Raw genomic sequence first — 17,641 nt, forward strand, 5'->3', positions numbered from 1 at the left:
AGGAAAAGTGACTCACTGCCAGTCCAAATATCTCTGTTGAAATAAGAGAATTCATTCATTTTCTGAGCTGTTTAATCCTCTGGAGGGTTGTGGAGGTCTGCCATTGGGTGAAGGCGGGGTACATCCTGGACGTGTCAACAGTTCATCAATGGTTTGACATATACAGAAGAACAACCAGTCACACCTACAGGCAGTTTAGAGTGACTAATGAACCCACTAAGGTGCATGTCTGTGGACGGTGGGTGGAAGATGGAGTAACCCACGCAGACACAGGGAAAACATGAACATTCCAGCGACAGTGTTGTTTTTTTTACATATATATACTGAAACTGACTCCACAGCATCGGAGCCAGAACCACAAGGCTCAGAAACAGCTGCTACCCAGATGAAATAAGACTGTACAACATAGCTATACAATCTACTTCCACAATATAAGGTGCAATTACTCTAATAAAACGTGCAATAATCTGTTCACATTTCAGCCATTTCTCCTCTTTTATGTTGATTTATGTATTACTATTATTATTATCTACACTTTGCTATGTTTTCTATTTCTATTTTAAATGTGTGTGTGCCCCATTTTCTAATTTTACCCCAAGGGGAGGCAAGGGGTATTGTTTTTGGTTCGGTTTGTTTGTTTTATTTGTTTGTTAACAGTCTAGCAGCAAAACTATTGGTTGAATTTATACCAAATTCAGTTATAGATTGCCAGTGACCCAGAACAGATATGGTTACGTTTTGGGAAAAGTAGGTCAAAGTTCACATTTTTTATGAATTTTTCAAATCTTTTTTCTTCTCCCATTTACTTATAATGGGCAAAATTTCTAGTGTCTATAAAAAACACATTTTGTTTCAATTTAATTTGCTTCAATTTGCACATAAATAGAGGCAACTGATATGCTGACATCAGCACACACACAGACATGATGACATCAGCTGGATCGATGCCAAAATAAGCTACAATACATGCAAGGGGCGGGGTTTGTTTTGTCTGGCACCAGTTGTTTAGTATTTTAAATGTGTGTGTTTTTTAAATGCTCATTTCATTTCACTATTGATCCTGTGGATCATAATTTTGCTCATCATACCAATGTTGAATGATAATAAAGAACCTTGAATCTTAAATCTACAGAGGTAAAAATAATGGGAAAAAGAACAGTCGCAGGAGTAAACTTTAGAATTTGCTTTTCTTGATGCATATAATATTATCTTACAAATTGTTAACACCATATGTATAAATGGTTGATACAATACAAACTGGGTTTAAAAAAATATTTGACTCCTGCTGTTTCCATTCATATATGCTCCAAAACTCGGTCCCATGGGGTACAGTTGAACTTTTTTTAAAGAAATAAATGTACGTTATAAATAAATTACAATATTGGCATATATTTATAGTATCTTATACCTTTACTGTCATGGCCACAAGTTTTGTCAGTGACCCAAATTTATTTTCACAACCTTTACTGCATTTCTTTCATGTTATGAGCTTGAAAGGCCTCTACCTCTCTTTGGCCAATAAATGACATTAATGAAGTCAGTCAGTGTCACTACATATATTACAGGATAAAACATGACTAACAAGTGTAAATACAGTACTGTGCAAAAGTCCTAGGTTTACATCAAGTTTGTTGGTTTAGTAAAGTTGTAATGACTTCACATATGCATTTCTCAGTCTCTGTATTAAGATATAATCTGGATAAATATGTGAAGTATGTACAGTAGTAAAAACAAAAGTTCCAGGGGGAAAAACTGCTCCTATAAACCAAACAATATGAAGTTTATAGCTTTAATTTTTCTGATGCTTTATACCAGGTTTCATTCAACACATCAGATGTTTCTAAATTGTGGGGTTGGGGATCACACTAAATAGTGACTTTAACTTTTAGAACAACATTTGTGTGTCTTTTAAGGCTGTGCATACATTTCTTGTATTTTCTTTTTGTAACTGAAGAAGAGAATGAGAAATACATACGTAAGTTCATTTCAGTCCTGCAAAAACAACAAACCTAGAGGTGGCCTTGCCCAGTGACAGTATTGTACATCAATAATTCAATAATATATGTTATGTACTTCAGGTTAGATTCTGCACACTGCATTGGTATATGACACCTCATTGTGTATTACTGTGACTGTACTGATAACTGTATATGGGTGCTTCTATGAAACTGGTCCCTAAAAACAGGACAGAGGGGCTAAATTCAAACCAGATGTAGACTAATGTTATGAAGCAAGTTTGGAAGCACTTTGGGTCAGTTTTAAAAATAAATATTTACTGAGATAAAAGAGGAACTATTTTTCAGATAAAACACATTTTTATATATTTTTATATCGTTTGGTTTTTTTTTTTATACAAAAATCCACATGTAACACGTTAAAAAGGACATGAAAATTGCGTGCTACAATTTTTTTAAATATCTTTTTATTTTCTCACAGATACATTTTGGGAATCAATCTAATTACGGAAGATATAGTGTTTTCACAAAAATGGCTGCTGTTGCAAAACCACTCATGATTTATTTGTGTTTAAATGGTCAGGTTCTGTATGTAACGCCAGTGGACACGATGGGTTACACACGAAACCTGGAATGAGACAGAGATTCATGAAAAACCCACGTCTGGATTTGACAAACCACTAGGATCGACAAATTTAACAGTGTCTTTATCTATAGCGCTGTATAAGACCATTTCAAGCCATGTTTTCCAGATCAAATGCACTGACACCTAGGTAGTTTTTCATGTCCAAATTTGGGTCCTAGTTTTGGTCCCGATATTTTATTAAAAATTCATTAATTTTGGGATGGCTCAGAGCAAGAGTATAATTTTTTTGCATTTATCGGAGGTCATCATTAGGTACATCCTACGGGGAAATATGTCTAAATTTCTCTCTTATTATTCGGTCTAAGAAGGTACCAAAATGAACCCAGTTTCATAGAAGCATCCACATAGACTACAGTCTTTTAGTCAGGAGAGATTTTCTACCGTATTTGAGTGATATATTAGATTCTTGATCATTAAATTGGACAAGTATTTTGTAATGATGAGGTCAGGGAGTATTTACTACTCTCAACCCACTCTTTTTTTAGATCTCTATCTGTTTTTAAAGCACTAACTATAGCTCTTTAAGCTGATGGACTTGAACATATATCACAGTGTATAATGTGACATTAATGTGTGTTAAGTCTCTGACAGTCTTTGCTTAAATATTCTCCGATGTGTTAAAACTCTCCACATGGGTCTTTGTAAACACTGACTCTACAGAAGTACTCAGAGGGCTTGAAGTGAATCACAACACAAAGCCCTTCACCTACTGACTGTGCATTTTAATATTGACCAAGTCTACTTGACAATGCTTCGCTTTCTAACTCTTTGATCTGGCAGTGAGAGTGTGTAGGAGGAACACTGAGCGCGTATTGACTTATTCGGGTTGGAAGTGAAGGCCTGTGAGATAAATATTTTTACATTTCAAGCGGCAGCTGTTGAAGTGTAAATAAAGAGGTCTATTTATAAGTGAGCAGACATGTTGTTTTCATACATAGTCCTCCAGCCATCTTACTGTATCTGATGTAAACTAAAACCTTTCAACTGAAACACTTCAGACAAGTTTCATAGCAATTAAAAAGCAACACATTTCAGTTTCAGTCATGTTTACTCATTATAGACTCAGACTTAAACTTTAAGTCCCACATAAAGAAAGTCACTAAAACGTCATTCTTCCACCTCAGAAACATAGCCAAAGTAATGCCGGTTATAAATCGAAAGGATGCTGAAAAACTGGTCCATGCTTTTATCTCCAGCAGACTGGACTACTGTAATGCACTCCTTACAGGTCTCCCAAAAAGCAGCACAGACAGACTTCAGCTGATTCAGAACTCTGCAGCTAGGTTATTAACCAAAACCAAGAAGAGAGAGCACATTACTCCAGTGTTGGTTTCCCTGCACTGGCTACCGGTAACCTACAGAATTGATTTTAAGATACTACTCCTCACGTATAAAGCTCTAAATGGAACCGGACCAAGTTACATTGCAAACTCACTGATCAATTATGTACAAACTAGAACACTGAGGTCATCAAACGCAGGTTTACTAGCGACTCCCAGAAATATTACAAAGAAAATGGGGGACGCAGCCTTTACTAACTATGCACCAAAGTTATGGAATACAATTCCAAAAGACATTAGAGAAGCCAGTTCACTGAATATATTTAAAACCAAATTAAAAACATTTTTATTCTCATTAGCCTTTGAAAGGAGATAAAAATGGGGTCACAATTCAGGAACCAGGAATGTGCGGTTTTTCATTTTTATTTTATTTTATTGTATTTCTGTTTTTATTTTTTATTTTACTGTATTTCAAATTTCATCTTATTTCTTGCACTTCAAAAATTCTATGTATAATCAAATATTTTAATGTGCTCTGCTTTTATTTTTATTTTATTGAATTTCTCTCACATTTCATCTTATTTCTTGCACTTCAAAAATTCTATGCATAATCAAATATTTTAATGTGCGCTGTTTTTATATTTATTTTTATTTTATTGTATTTCTAATCAAATCTAAATGTATTTTAATATTGTATTTTTTTCAATCAATGTGAAGCACTTTGGGCTACAATTTCTGTATGAAAGGTGCTATACAAATAAAGTTTATTATTATTATTATTATTATTACTCATGAAGACCCAGTGCTACTTTTATGTCAGTTCCCAAATGAAATTTTCTCTATATCTAACCTTCTTAAGTGATTTATCACCATTTATTTATAATATTATCCTCTGTAGTTTGTTTTTATCAGTATAAATCATGTATTTTCCTATATTTAATTCACTGATCATGAAGATGTTCATAAAAGCTCAGATTAACTTCCATCACCAATTTTTCATCAAATCTGTAAAACCTCAGTCATAGCCTAAGTATAGCGAATCCGTAAATTGTTCCGTGATTTCGCACATGAATCTCTTCCCTCACGGTCGACAATTTCGAAGTTCACTCCACCATAAACAATCCATTTATTTACAAACAGAGCTGGTAGGTCACTCTGGCATTTTCGGTAATTTGTCATGACGTGCATTGTGGGAAGTGGAGCTACACGCAGCCGCATTTTGTCCGCAGCTGCAACAAACACAGAATCAGCTTCATTGCCTCTTGCTACTGCAGCTGTGTGGAGTTCCGCTTCCCTCAGTGCACGTCACAACAAATTTCCAAAAATGTCCGACTGACCTACCGGCTCTGTTTGTAAACAAATGGACTGTTTATGGTGGAGTACACTTCAAAATTGTTCACTGTGAGGAAAGAGATTCAGGTGCGTAATAATGGAAATACTTACAGATTTGTGATACTTAAGCTATGACTGGGGTTTTACAGATCTGATGAAAAATTCGAGATGAAAGTCATACACAGCTTTAAAGTTGAGGGTTATTATATCAAAAACAGAGAAAGCTGCAGAGAAAGTGACTTTTTCAGTCAAATATGTCAGTAACTGAATATAAAACCAAGTATTTCCATCCACTGTCATTGATCCAACTCCATGGGTTTTACTGGTGAATCAGTGTTGTAGAAGATGACAGTGGTTCCATGGTAACTACAGAGCCTCAGAACGTCCAAATGGGTCATATCTGATGACCATGAAAAGATGACAAACTGTATTTTACATCAATGATTTACAACTATTGATAGGATTAGTGGATCAGCAGGTATTAAACATTTTTGATGTGATGGATGTTTGGGTCTTTATGGCATCTGAATATTTTTTAATTGCATAGTCTGCTTCTGTGTTATATCCAAGTTTATTAAATCCATGTCGCTTAGTGTGGCTGCCATTAAATTTCTGAGACTGTTCAGGCAAAGTCATATTAGAACGTCATGTCAGGTGAAGGTAGCAGTGGTGTTAAGTGGCTTAGTGCATCACCAGTGATCCAGTTTGTTACATGTGTGTTTGTTGTTTTTTAGAGTCTGTCAGTATTTATGGATTGTATCTAAACTATAATCATAAATAATTATTACCTTATTACCCTGTTATTTTCCTTGTTTCTTCTCTTTATTAGAGGTGACGCCAACGCCTTTAAACAACAGATCTGCTCAGAGACTGTCATAAGATTAATTAGTTTGATTTTCACTGCTTCATCAATGAGATAAGATGTGATGAATGAATGAGTCACTGTCATTATCCTTATTCGTGTTTAAAAACATCTCCAAGTATATTCAGCTCTCAAAGTGCAGAACTAGAATGGAAGTAAGGAGAGATTTTTCTATAGAAAAAATGCACTGTGTCATCTTGTTGCATTGATCTAAACTGCCACGTTTCAGAATGTCACAGATCAGAGTTTTGCTGAATCTTTATCCTGAGCCAAGCTTCATATTCTAGATGTTTTATAATCACATATTGTTTTAGGTTGACTACTTTACCACATGGAACAAAAGGTCACATTAGCTGGCACGTTAATTCATCACTCTTCCTATACTGACACACTGTTGGATTTATGTGACCACTAGAGGAAGTAGTGAGTCATTCTGCTTGTCTCCAATGGTGAAGAAAACCAAAACCATGGAGGTCTGTATTGCAGCTATAGACAACACAAACCGTACAGAAAAAACAGCTAAGCTAGCAGTGCTATCATGTAAACTATCAGCTGATGCAGCACATGAAGATTATATGACACAATGTTATTTTGAGTGACATGGGAAAATATAAGTTTTATTTGGAAGGTGAAAACTTGATGATCCCATAATACAGACGTGTGTAAAAGATACTTAATACTTTAACCCATAAAGACCCACCGCTACTTTCATGTCAGTTCCCAGATGAATTTTCTCTATATCTAACCTTTCTTAACCCTGTAAAGCCTGAACCATTAATCATTGACAGAAAATTCCAGTCCTTTGAAACTGAAGCCTTTATTGGTCCTTCTGAATGACCCAAAACATTTTTTCAAGTATCAATTTCCATGTATGACTTTTAATTTTGTATCATATTTGATACATCAGGTCTCAGTGCTCAAATATTATTATTTTTGAACAAACAAAAACATAATTGAACACAAATATGTCTAACAAATTGGTAATTCCTTTTCAAAACTGACAAAGTTCTGCCTCCATCTTCATTAATGACAGTCTTGTAGTGTCACTGGAAAGGCCTCTGGTGAACGAATTCCTCCCCCCCGGTGGATTATCCATGTATTGCATGTATCTAATTCTATACATCAGGTTTTTCAAGAGAAAAAAAAAGTCACCCTGATCAGGTATACGGCTTTAAAACTCATGTATCAAATATGATACGTTTGGCATTATACGGTTAAGTTATGTTGCCATAAACTTGTTCACTGTATTGTGTTTAAATGTGTCTGGGAAATGTCCAGGATGCAAAGACAATAACATTACTATTCTGTTCCAACCCTTCCAACCCAACAATTTATATTGAAATTTGGAACCAATTATCGCTAACTTTGCAGACCCCAGTGAGAAATGACTCATAATGGTGGGAATCAAGGTGTTGTAGTAGCTAAATATATTTTCTGAAATTCTAGGAGTTGCAAATTTTTGCCAGTATGGCCGTGAAATGGGCCTTAAATTCTGTTCTAAGTAGTCTTATAAAGGTCTTAACAAGTCTTAAACGTAGCTTGTAGAAACCTGTAGGAACCCTGTAAGTGATTTATCAACATGAATTTATATTATCCTCTGTATTTTTGTATTATATCAGTATAAACCAGGTGTTTTTCTATATTTAATTCACTGACCATGAAGATGTTCATAAATCTCATTAAAGTTGAAGGTTATTATATCAAAAGCAGAGAAAACTGAAGAAAAAGTGACTTTTTCAGAGAAATATATGATTAATTCAACATAAACCAAGCATTTCCATCCACTGTCATTGATCCAGCTCCATGGGTTTTGTGGGTGAATCAATGTTGTAGAAGATGACGGTGTTTCCACATTCACAACAGAGCCCTGATGACCATGAAAAGATGACAAACTGTATTTTACTCCAATTATTTACATGGATTGATAGGATTAGTGGATCAACAGGTATTAAACAGTTTACGTCAGTACATGGTTTTGGTCGGTGATGGATGTTTGGGTCTTTATGGGTTAATAATTAATACTTTATTCAGTAAGTGATACAGTCTGTAGATACATGGTGTTGATTCATTGGTGGTTTTTGTAGTTCTAAGTGTGTTCTGGTGCTAGACTTCCCCCTGGTGTTAAAAGTTTGAAAAATCAATACTACATATAAATCCTAAAAGCTGAAGGAGTCTATATCCTGGTTAAATAAGGCTTCGATGCAATAACAATTAAATTAAATATTGAACCATACTATAGTACTTTTGTAAGAGCTTCTGTGAGGTAGGATTTATGCAGCTTTCTCTTCTTTGTGTCCAGGGAGTCTGCAAATCTGGTATCAACTTAAGACGAACAAAAATCCAGACGTGTTCAGCCCCAGCTCCAGTAACATGGCAGACGGACGACTCCACCGAATCAGACTCCACCGGGTCAGCAGGAATGTCTACATACAGGTGAGGAATGAAGGTGTCTTCTCCAATCTGTGTTTACATACAGTGGGTCTGCGTAATGATATATCACATACCGTTATAGGTATTCAACAGAAAATACATTAACCCCTCATAGAAATACTCTGAAATTCAGAATTCAACCTTAGTGTGTTGTTGGAGGACATAACAAGACTTTATTAGTTTTGTGAAATTAAAAAAATATATATATATTCTTATGTAGAAAATCAAGGTCAATGAAGTAACCATCTTTGGTTCCTTAAAAAAAAACGTAAATATAAAAAGAAGAAAAAGAAAAGAAGAAAAACACATGTAAGGTGAAAGGAACATGTATTTTAGAACATTAGAACATCACTTTTAGAACATTAGACCAACATGCGTGCTGAGCCAGACACCCGTCCACATCCACATTAACCCTTTGAACATCATTCCTTACATTAGTACCATTACTTCATGGTACCTAACAAAGCAGGTACACTCACTGTTCATGCAGAGGTGGACCTTACAGACCCTGTAGACCACATTGGACCTGAGATTGTTGCCTCACTGTCCTCACTGGAACTGTTGGCATCACTGTTTTGTAATGTATGCAGAAATGACCAAAAATAGTCACTTACCAGATAAAGGATTAAATAGATAAGAAGTGGTGCCGGGCACAACAAACCCCGCCCCTCACACGTATTGTATTGTAGCTTATTTTGGCATTGATCCAGCTGATGTCATCATGTCTATGCGTGTGCTGATGTCAACATATCAATTGCCTCTATATATGTGCCAAGTTTGAAGTAAATTGAAACAAAATTGATGTTTTATAGACATTTGAAATTTTGCCCATTATAAGTAAATGGGAGAAGAAAAAAGATTTTTAAAAATTCATAAAACAAAATTAGAACTTTGACCTACTTTTCCCAAAATGTCATCAGATCTATTCTGGGTCACTGGCAATCTATAACCAAATTTGGTACAAATTCAACCAATAGTTTTGCTGTTAGAGTGTTAACAAACAAATAAAGAAACAAACTGAACCAAAAACAATACCCCTTGCCTGAGGCCGGGGTAATAATTAGACTCAACACATGGTACCTTACCCAGACTGTGATACTTGTATGCAAGTGTTGTGAGAATTTCATTTTGTTGATGGATTTGATGGGGACAGTGCTCAATACATGAAGGAGAGTCAAAAAGTTCTCAGACAAATGTAATAAAAAGTGTATTTATCAAAATAACAAAACGATTTTTCTGCATCAGCTCCATTAGAGTCTAAACACTTTTCCAGTCTCTGTTTCTATCGATAGATTCCTTCTATCTAGAATATCTGGGGCAGTCTTTGACATAGTATTTGTCTTTGACATTTGTCCGACAACGTTTTGACTCTCCCTCGTACATCAGAAACATTGACTTACCACTGAACACCGAATTTTCACACCCAACAGAAAAAATCATTGGATCAAAAATAGCATTTAATTCCACCATAGAAAAAGCAATCAAGCCCAATTATAGTAATAAAATGCAGAGTAGTTAGCAACAATCTATACTTTATCTGAAACAATTAAGAATCAAATGAAAGACATAAACACTGCAATTAATATGAAGGCAGCAGCAGACACCTTCAATGTTTGATTTCTCTGATGTGTGTTTACAACAGATTCCATTCTTTGGATGCTGTTGTTGAAAATGCTGACAGACTAAAAGCAGATCTTTGAATAGGAATGACCTCTGGCGGCTCCTCTGAGGTGTTTGTTTGTGTGTGTGATAAAAGCTGAAGTGGATGAGGAGGACATAGTACATAACTAGTACATAACTGCATAGCTTTGTTGATTGTTTACTTTTTTCTTCTTCTTCCTTGCTCTTGAGTTGCTTTCTTTCTTTATCTGTGTTGGAGCAACTGTAACACAAAAATTTCTGACCAGGGATTAATAAATATTTCTGATTCTGAACAGTGTTGTTTGTCATGTCATGTCATGTCATGCTATGCTATGCTATGCTATGTTATGTTATGTTGTTATGTTATGTTATGTTATGTTATGTTACGTTACGTTACGTTATGCTATGTTATTTTATTTTATGTTATGCTATGCTATGCTATGTTATGTTATGTTATGTCATGTCATGTCATGTCATACTATGCTATGTTATGTTATCTTATGTTATCTTATGTTGTTATGCCATGCTATGCTATGTTATGCTTTTTTTGTTTGTTTGTTAGTTTTTTAAACATGCTGTTTATTGTTTGTTTGTTTGTTTTTTTTGCACATATATAAACAAAGAGCATAGTTCTATTGTTTGATCCAAAAGTCAAAGAAATAGACAAACAACTGTAGCAAGAATAGGATACCAATTTATTGATTAATTGAGTGTTGATTTATTGATTAATTTAATTATAGATTTATAACTAAGCTTAAACTTAAATCAATCCAAAACAATAATTTGGAAATCTTGCAAAGGTGATAGTTTGTTGACTGCACAGTGAACCCGAGTGTGAAAATATACAGTACACAAGCACAACTGAGGCAATGGATTTATACACATATAAATAATTTATTAACTAAACTAAGACACACAAATAACATAGAGACAAATATGATAAAAGGAGCAGGAGATTATGGACAGGAGAATACGTAGATTAAGTTGGCAGATAGCTATATTCAAGATATTATAATGTTAGTGAGGTTACGTTGAGGTAAACCTACTTAAATTGGAATAACACCAACTCTGATAAATCAGGAGCAAGTTTTCTTACAAGTTAGAGGCCTTCTGAAGGATGCAGGCTGGAGAGACCTTGACGGAGAATGGATGCAGTCTTCTGACGGAGTTCGAAGCAGGACCAGGCTGTGAAGCGACGTGCTCACGCTGGAGGTCTGAAGTTCTGAACGTCTGAAGTTCTGCTGGCTGGAGGAGGTGCACAGCTGGCTCTGGCAGCTGGTTCTGGAAAGCTCGCCAGGAGAAGTGGAAAACAGCGAAGGTGGAAAAGCTCTTTGAGAGCTCAGAAGATGGAAACAGCTCTTGGAGAGCTCAGAAGGTGGAACAGCTCTGAGAGCCAAGGAGATGGTCAAGCTCTGTGAGAGAGTGGGTAAAGGTGGAAACAGCTCTGTCGTTGAAGTTGAGAGCAGCGAGGGTGGAAAAAGCTCTGTGAGAGCCCAGAAGATGGACAAGACTCTGATGAAAAGTTGGTTTCATTTACTTTTATAGTTCTGTCCAAAAACCAACCCGGCACGCCTCCCTCGTGCATATTGATGAGTCATCGATGCCTTGGGGTGTTGCGTTCTTTGTCTGTTTCGGAGGGAATCCGCCTCCTCGTGCATATTTAACGAGTCGTTTGCATATCTCAAAGTATCATGTTTCTCTTCCCTCTTAGAAAGACAGAGGGGGAGAGGACGTTGTGCAGACTTGTAAGAAAATTTTGCATCCTTAAATAAGATCCTTAAATAAGATCACTTAAACTTTATACATCACCTGTAACCTCACTTCAGGATCAATTAAGATAATTGCATGATTATCAAACATGCTATAAGCAGTAATACTCTTACTTTCACATAATTCACCGTGAACATGATCAGGACACACATATATGAAACCACAGCTCAGGCAAATGGCTTAAGTATTACATGCATAAAAGAGTTAACGTGCTGAGTTAATCAACATTAACAAATAATGTAATACATTATTAACATGGCACATATAGTGATTTTCGTTATTCAGTCTATTGTTCGTTTCCGGGTTCATCTTCACCTCTGGATAAGCAACATAATAAAACACAGATGTTGAGAGGACGAAGTCGGCTAAGTGTAAACACAAGTTCCGGGGTCCTTAATTTACTATGGCAGGGAGGATGTCTCTGATGAAGAACAGATGAAAATGAGCCTAAGTTTCATTGTTCTGTGTATTTTTAAATTAGATTAGTCTCATTCTTCAAGCTCATTCGTCATTATAAATGTCGCTTGCAGAGGATGTCCGTGCATTGACCTGCTAACCAACCAATCAGCATGGTTGTTCAGGAATTTGGTTTGACCCGGAGAGGAAGATAATATAATTTATAATTCTGTTTTCGACTGTTCACTCACTCCACCGTCATGAGGCTACACAACATGCAGAACAATACCCCCTCCCCTGGCACACATCCCCTCCAGATTACAGGAAAGACAAAGACAAACAAACAAATAAATAAATAAATAGTAAATAAATACAAAATAGAATGTTATGTTATGTTATGTTATGTTATGTTATGCAGAATTCTAAAAATAAAAATAAGCAAGAAATAGATCATTAGAAATAGATTACATTTTCCCAGCCTTAAGGTCTATGTTTATTTATGATCTAATATGTGTGAAACCTGTTTGGTTTCTGATGCAACACTTTTAAGGGCATGAAATTTCAAGTGGTTTCAGTGTATTTCTCTTGGCTTGTGCCCTGCTTGTAGAAAACAGCAGTCTGGTATTTTTTTCCCATATATAACTAATATGACTTTTATTTTCTAAAATTTTAGACACAAATTACTGCTGTTTTAGTCATCTTTAAAATGCCTTTGTTGAACAGAACCTAAATTGCTGATGATATCAGCCCATATAGCATTACTGCAGTTTTATCTTAATATAATGTTAATATGATTGTACCATCCCAATCCTTTGTGCCTTGTCTTCATCTGGCTGTAGCTTTTTACAGTTCTAATAATAATATGATTGAATAAATACACACTTGTCATGTTAGAATTGTGTGGTAACCAGATTTAAGGTGATAAAATCTAAGATTATACTGTAAGTCAAACACAGTAACAATTATCACAGGTCTTTAACATAAAAAAAGCCTAAACACCTCTTTTATTCCAGCAGTAACTTTTTCTGTGTGGTAAAAAACTTACAGGACCCTCAGATCTGTATGAACGCTGCACCTGCAGTCCTAAGTGCAATGCTTTTTATAAAATAGTGTTTCCTGTGAGAAGTATTGTTGAGAGCTGGAGGTGGAACAAAATTTGAACAGAGGTGGCCACTTGATCATTCTGTATGCATGACAAACTCTGCTAAAACCTTCACTTTTATATTAGTCATGTAATCCTCGGTGTTGAAATACATTAAAACGAAAAGCTTTCACTGATTAAATAAGGACATAACAGACAAATATTGCACTGTAGCATAACTTCAAATAAAATAAAACAAGCTTGTGCAGAGCAAAGATGATAGCATCAATTACAGCACAATGTCCTGAAAAAAACTTACTTTAAATAATCAAATATGGATCGATAATAACAACTTGTAAAACTGTCGAAACAAACAAGAATTTCTGTTGGTATGTGTTTATGCAGACACCTTACAGTGTTTAATGAATAGCAGAGAAACTGTGTTAAAATCAATTTCTCACTGCAATTAAATCTATTTTTAGCACATGGGTGGATCTATAGGGGGTAAACCACTGTAGATGCTTAATAAACATCGGAGACGCAATCACGCCGTGTTTTATTGCAGGTCATCAAGTCAAGTGATACATCTGAGCCTCAGATTAGAAATGAAAGGTCTAAATCACTTAATGGCTAACAGTGAAGGGATACATTTTCCTGAGAAGCTGTCAACAACATAATTTCCAATCCATAATATCCTGGAAAATGCTGCTGCAGCTGTTATCTGGGTTTAGATTTCTTGTAACCGACTTGTTATTTGATTTCTCTCCACTCAACCAGATCGACCAGGACATCCACAGAAAGTACACACTGTCATCTGATGCAGAGCTGCTCTTAATCAGATCCTTGACATTGGGCAAAGTCATCAGTGAGTTCTCTTATTACAAAAAAATGGAAAACTCCCACATCATTTTCTGACTCTGGGAGTTTTTCTTCACATCTCATTGTTATTTTCCACCTTGTTTCTTTTTTTTATGTTTTTATCTGTCTGCTCCATCTGCGTAGGACGCGAGAACTTCCATGAAGAGGTGATCCAAGCAGCTGCGAAGGGTTTCATCGGCTGCCTCTCCTCAGTCCAGTTCAACCATGTGGCACCGCTAAAGGCAGCGCTGACAAATCGAGGAAGCTCACTAATCACTATTCGTGGTCCACTGGTCGAGTCAAATTGCGGTGCACTTTCAGACTCCGCTTCACACACAATGAAAGGTAATTTACTCACACACTTTGCTAAATAACACTATTAATCCAACCTCAATTTTTGAGGTAAGGATTTTCACACAGACAGTATTTCTCCAATCCAAATGAAATCATTGCATTTAGAGATTCTATTATGATGTGCGCTTTAATGCACTTCCTCAATGTGCTGTTTAATGTTAAATCAATCAAGTTAAAGTTGTGAGTGTCAGTGCAGGTATTAAAACTGAAAAAAACTACTCTAATCAAAGGCAGCTGTAAACAAATGAGTCTTTAACCTGGATTTAAAAGAACAGAGTTTCTGCAGACCTGCAGTTTTCTGGTACTTTGTTCCAGAAGTGTGGAGCATATAAACTAAAAGCTGCTTCTCCCTGTTTGGTTCCAACTCTGGAGACAGAACAAACCTGTGCCAGAGGACCTGAGTGGTCTGGATGGTTCATATGGAAAAAGGAGGTCACTGATGGATTTTGGCCCCGAACCAACACACAAGTATTAGGGCATCTCATTTTTGGGACTTCTTTTCTGATCAAACTCTTAATTTGACCAGTGGACAGCCGGAGCCAGGATTCGAACTGCCAACCCTTTGGTCATCAGATGACCCGCTCTACCAACTGAGCCACAGTTGTTCTCCAGTGAAAGCCTTAAGTGCATATCTTTGAAATAAGACTAGGCAAAAAAGAAATCAGCAAAAACGTGTGATTTTACACATTTTTCAGTGTCAGCATCCCCCAAAACCTCTAATGACATTTGCATGACCAAATATGGCATAACTAACCGACAAATGCATGATTTTCCATTGAAAAAATGGGTTTTCTGCACTCGGCTGATGGGCACCCTAAAGATGGCGGTGGGGGGTGTGTGTAAAACTTTACGGATTGGACTGAAATTTTTTTGGGGAGTTACTAATATATAAGAGATTAACTGGTCAAATTAAGAGCATGATCGGAAAAGAAGTCCCAAAAATGAGACACCCTAACAAGTATTTTAAAGTCTATCTGCTGAGAGACAGGAACCCAGGGTAAAGGCCTCAGAACTGGTGTGATGTGGTGCACTTCTTTGCTTCTAGTGAGGACTGGAGCAGCAGCATTTATGTGGTTACTAACACCAACGTTCCCCTATTGTATGGATTCTTACAAATGTACCGTTTTTATTCTGATGATGCTTAGGAGGTCACTATGCAAATACATGAAGCTCAGAGTTTAAACGCAAGCATCAAAATTGCCTCCAGCGATGTATTTAGAACATAAATCCTTGAGGAGTACGTTTCTTGACTCAGCATTAAATTCTTAAAGGGTCCATTTGTTGCATCCAGTGTTGGAGTCCATTACTGTCACTAAGTATAAAACCCAGAATGAACAAACCAAACACAGGGTCTAATGTGACTTTATCAGCCATCATGGAGAAGGGTGAGGAGAGGGTTGTTAACCCCACAAACGTAATAAAAATATGCAGGTTTTAACATAATAATCCCACAAATGTAATAACAGTTGCTTACAACACACGTAATACCTCATTTCCCACAAACGTGATAATTATTACCTTTGTGGTGATTTATTACGTTTGTGGGACGGTTTCCAAAATTGGAATAACTTCCCACAAATGTAATAAATTAGTACCTCACATACATTTAAGTAATGCATGCATGAGTATTTATTCATCTTTCCTTTTCTTCCCATTTATTCTTGTCCTTTGGATACTTGCCTTTTTCAGAATGATCAAATGTTGCAGTTACACCACATGGTTCTAATTCCAGATTAATAGGTGTTTAATTACAAATACAAGTGGAGAAACAAAACTGAATGGGCAGAAATGTTGTAAAGGTTTTATTATAAAAGCTTCAGTATGAACTGGATATTATTTATTGTCATTAAGCATAATAGAACCCTATGTGGGAACGATGTAAATAAAATGTCTGGATATGACTATGATAACAATGGAGAGGGTAGGAGCACACTGTGGGAAAATGAGGTAGATTTGTGGCAAAGTTATTACATTTGTGGGATTATTATGTTAAAAGCTGTACATTTTTATTACATTTGTGGTTTATTGCGTTTGTGGGGTTAAGGGTTGTTAAGTTGATTATTACTGTTTGTAACTTCACCAATAAATATCATTAAATACTCAACACTCAGCCTTTAACTATGTGTAAATAAATGAAATGAAATGAAATGAAATGAAATGACATGAAGGAATAAATTGATGTCAGAAATATATTTTTACACATTTGTTCAAGCAGGAAACTTTTCAATAGAAAAACCAAATGTATACAATATAAAAATAAATAAATAAATCATTAACCTTAGCTCAAACTTTCAGGTGTTGAAAAATCCTTGGTTGAGGCAAGTGTAACCTCTCAGTTCATTTTTCTAAGGGGTGTTATCAGTGTGCGCCAGTAAATTAAACTCCAGTGGAAATATGGGAACACATCTTTCTTGCCAAATAGCCCAAGGCTTTAATTGTAGTTGTATATTCTTTTTTTAAATAGGAAAAACAAGGACTGTACCCAACTGAGAATGCTGTCAGTCAATTCATATTTGGTAATTCAATATGAGGACTCAATCACTTTTAAATTATTTCATCATTTACTTTCTCATGTGGTACATTGTCATGATGTTCAGTGATGATCGACTAAACTAAATGCAAGAGAAACATATTTTGTGCATTTAAAGTATAAAAAAGAACTTGTCATGGACACCAACCACTTTAACCTTGTGTAAAGCCCACTACAAGCAATATAGGCCACTGATATTTGAATTATTTGAGATTATTTTACCTCTTTTGGGCCCATTTGATAGATTTTTGTTGTAAAATGTAGTAAATATGAATTGTAATTAAGATGTTCATGTTTCATAATCAGCTGTGCTTACTTTGCTGAACTGAATTAGAAACTGACGCATTCATTTCAGTCGCATAAACCATAGCATTAGAGCCACTGATAAAGACAATGATTTTGGCTTGAGATTCAGTTGTCCTTCCTCAGACCACTTTTGGTAGGTACTAAAAACTGCAGGACAAACCCAACAAGACTGAAGGTTTTGGAGATACTCTGACCCAGTT

At 35.8% G+C, this 17,641-nt stretch overlaps 1 protein-coding gene across 1 annotated transcript in view; it reads left to right on the forward strand.

The window, feature by feature from the left end:
• LOC115412764 (contactin-associated protein-like 5) overlaps positions 1 to 17,641 on the forward strand; it is a 308,387-nt gene that overhangs the window by 270,829 nt on the left and 19,917 nt on the right. The window contains exons 20-22 of the mRNA XM_030125412.1: positions 8,375 to 8,508; positions 14,171 to 14,258; positions 14,396 to 14,596. Coding sequence (XP_029981272.1) covers positions 8,375 to 8,508; positions 14,171 to 14,258; positions 14,396 to 14,596 — 423 coding nt within the window. The remainder of the gene's footprint in view (positions 1 to 8,374; positions 8,509 to 14,170; positions 14,259 to 14,395; positions 14,597 to 17,641) is intronic.

Source organism: Sphaeramia orbicularis, chromosome 21, assembly GCF_902148855.1.
Source record: "Sphaeramia orbicularis chromosome 21, fSphaOr1.1, whole genome shotgun sequence".
NCBI lineage: Eukaryota > Metazoa > Chordata > Actinopteri > Kurtiformes > Apogonidae > Sphaeramia > Sphaeramia orbicularis.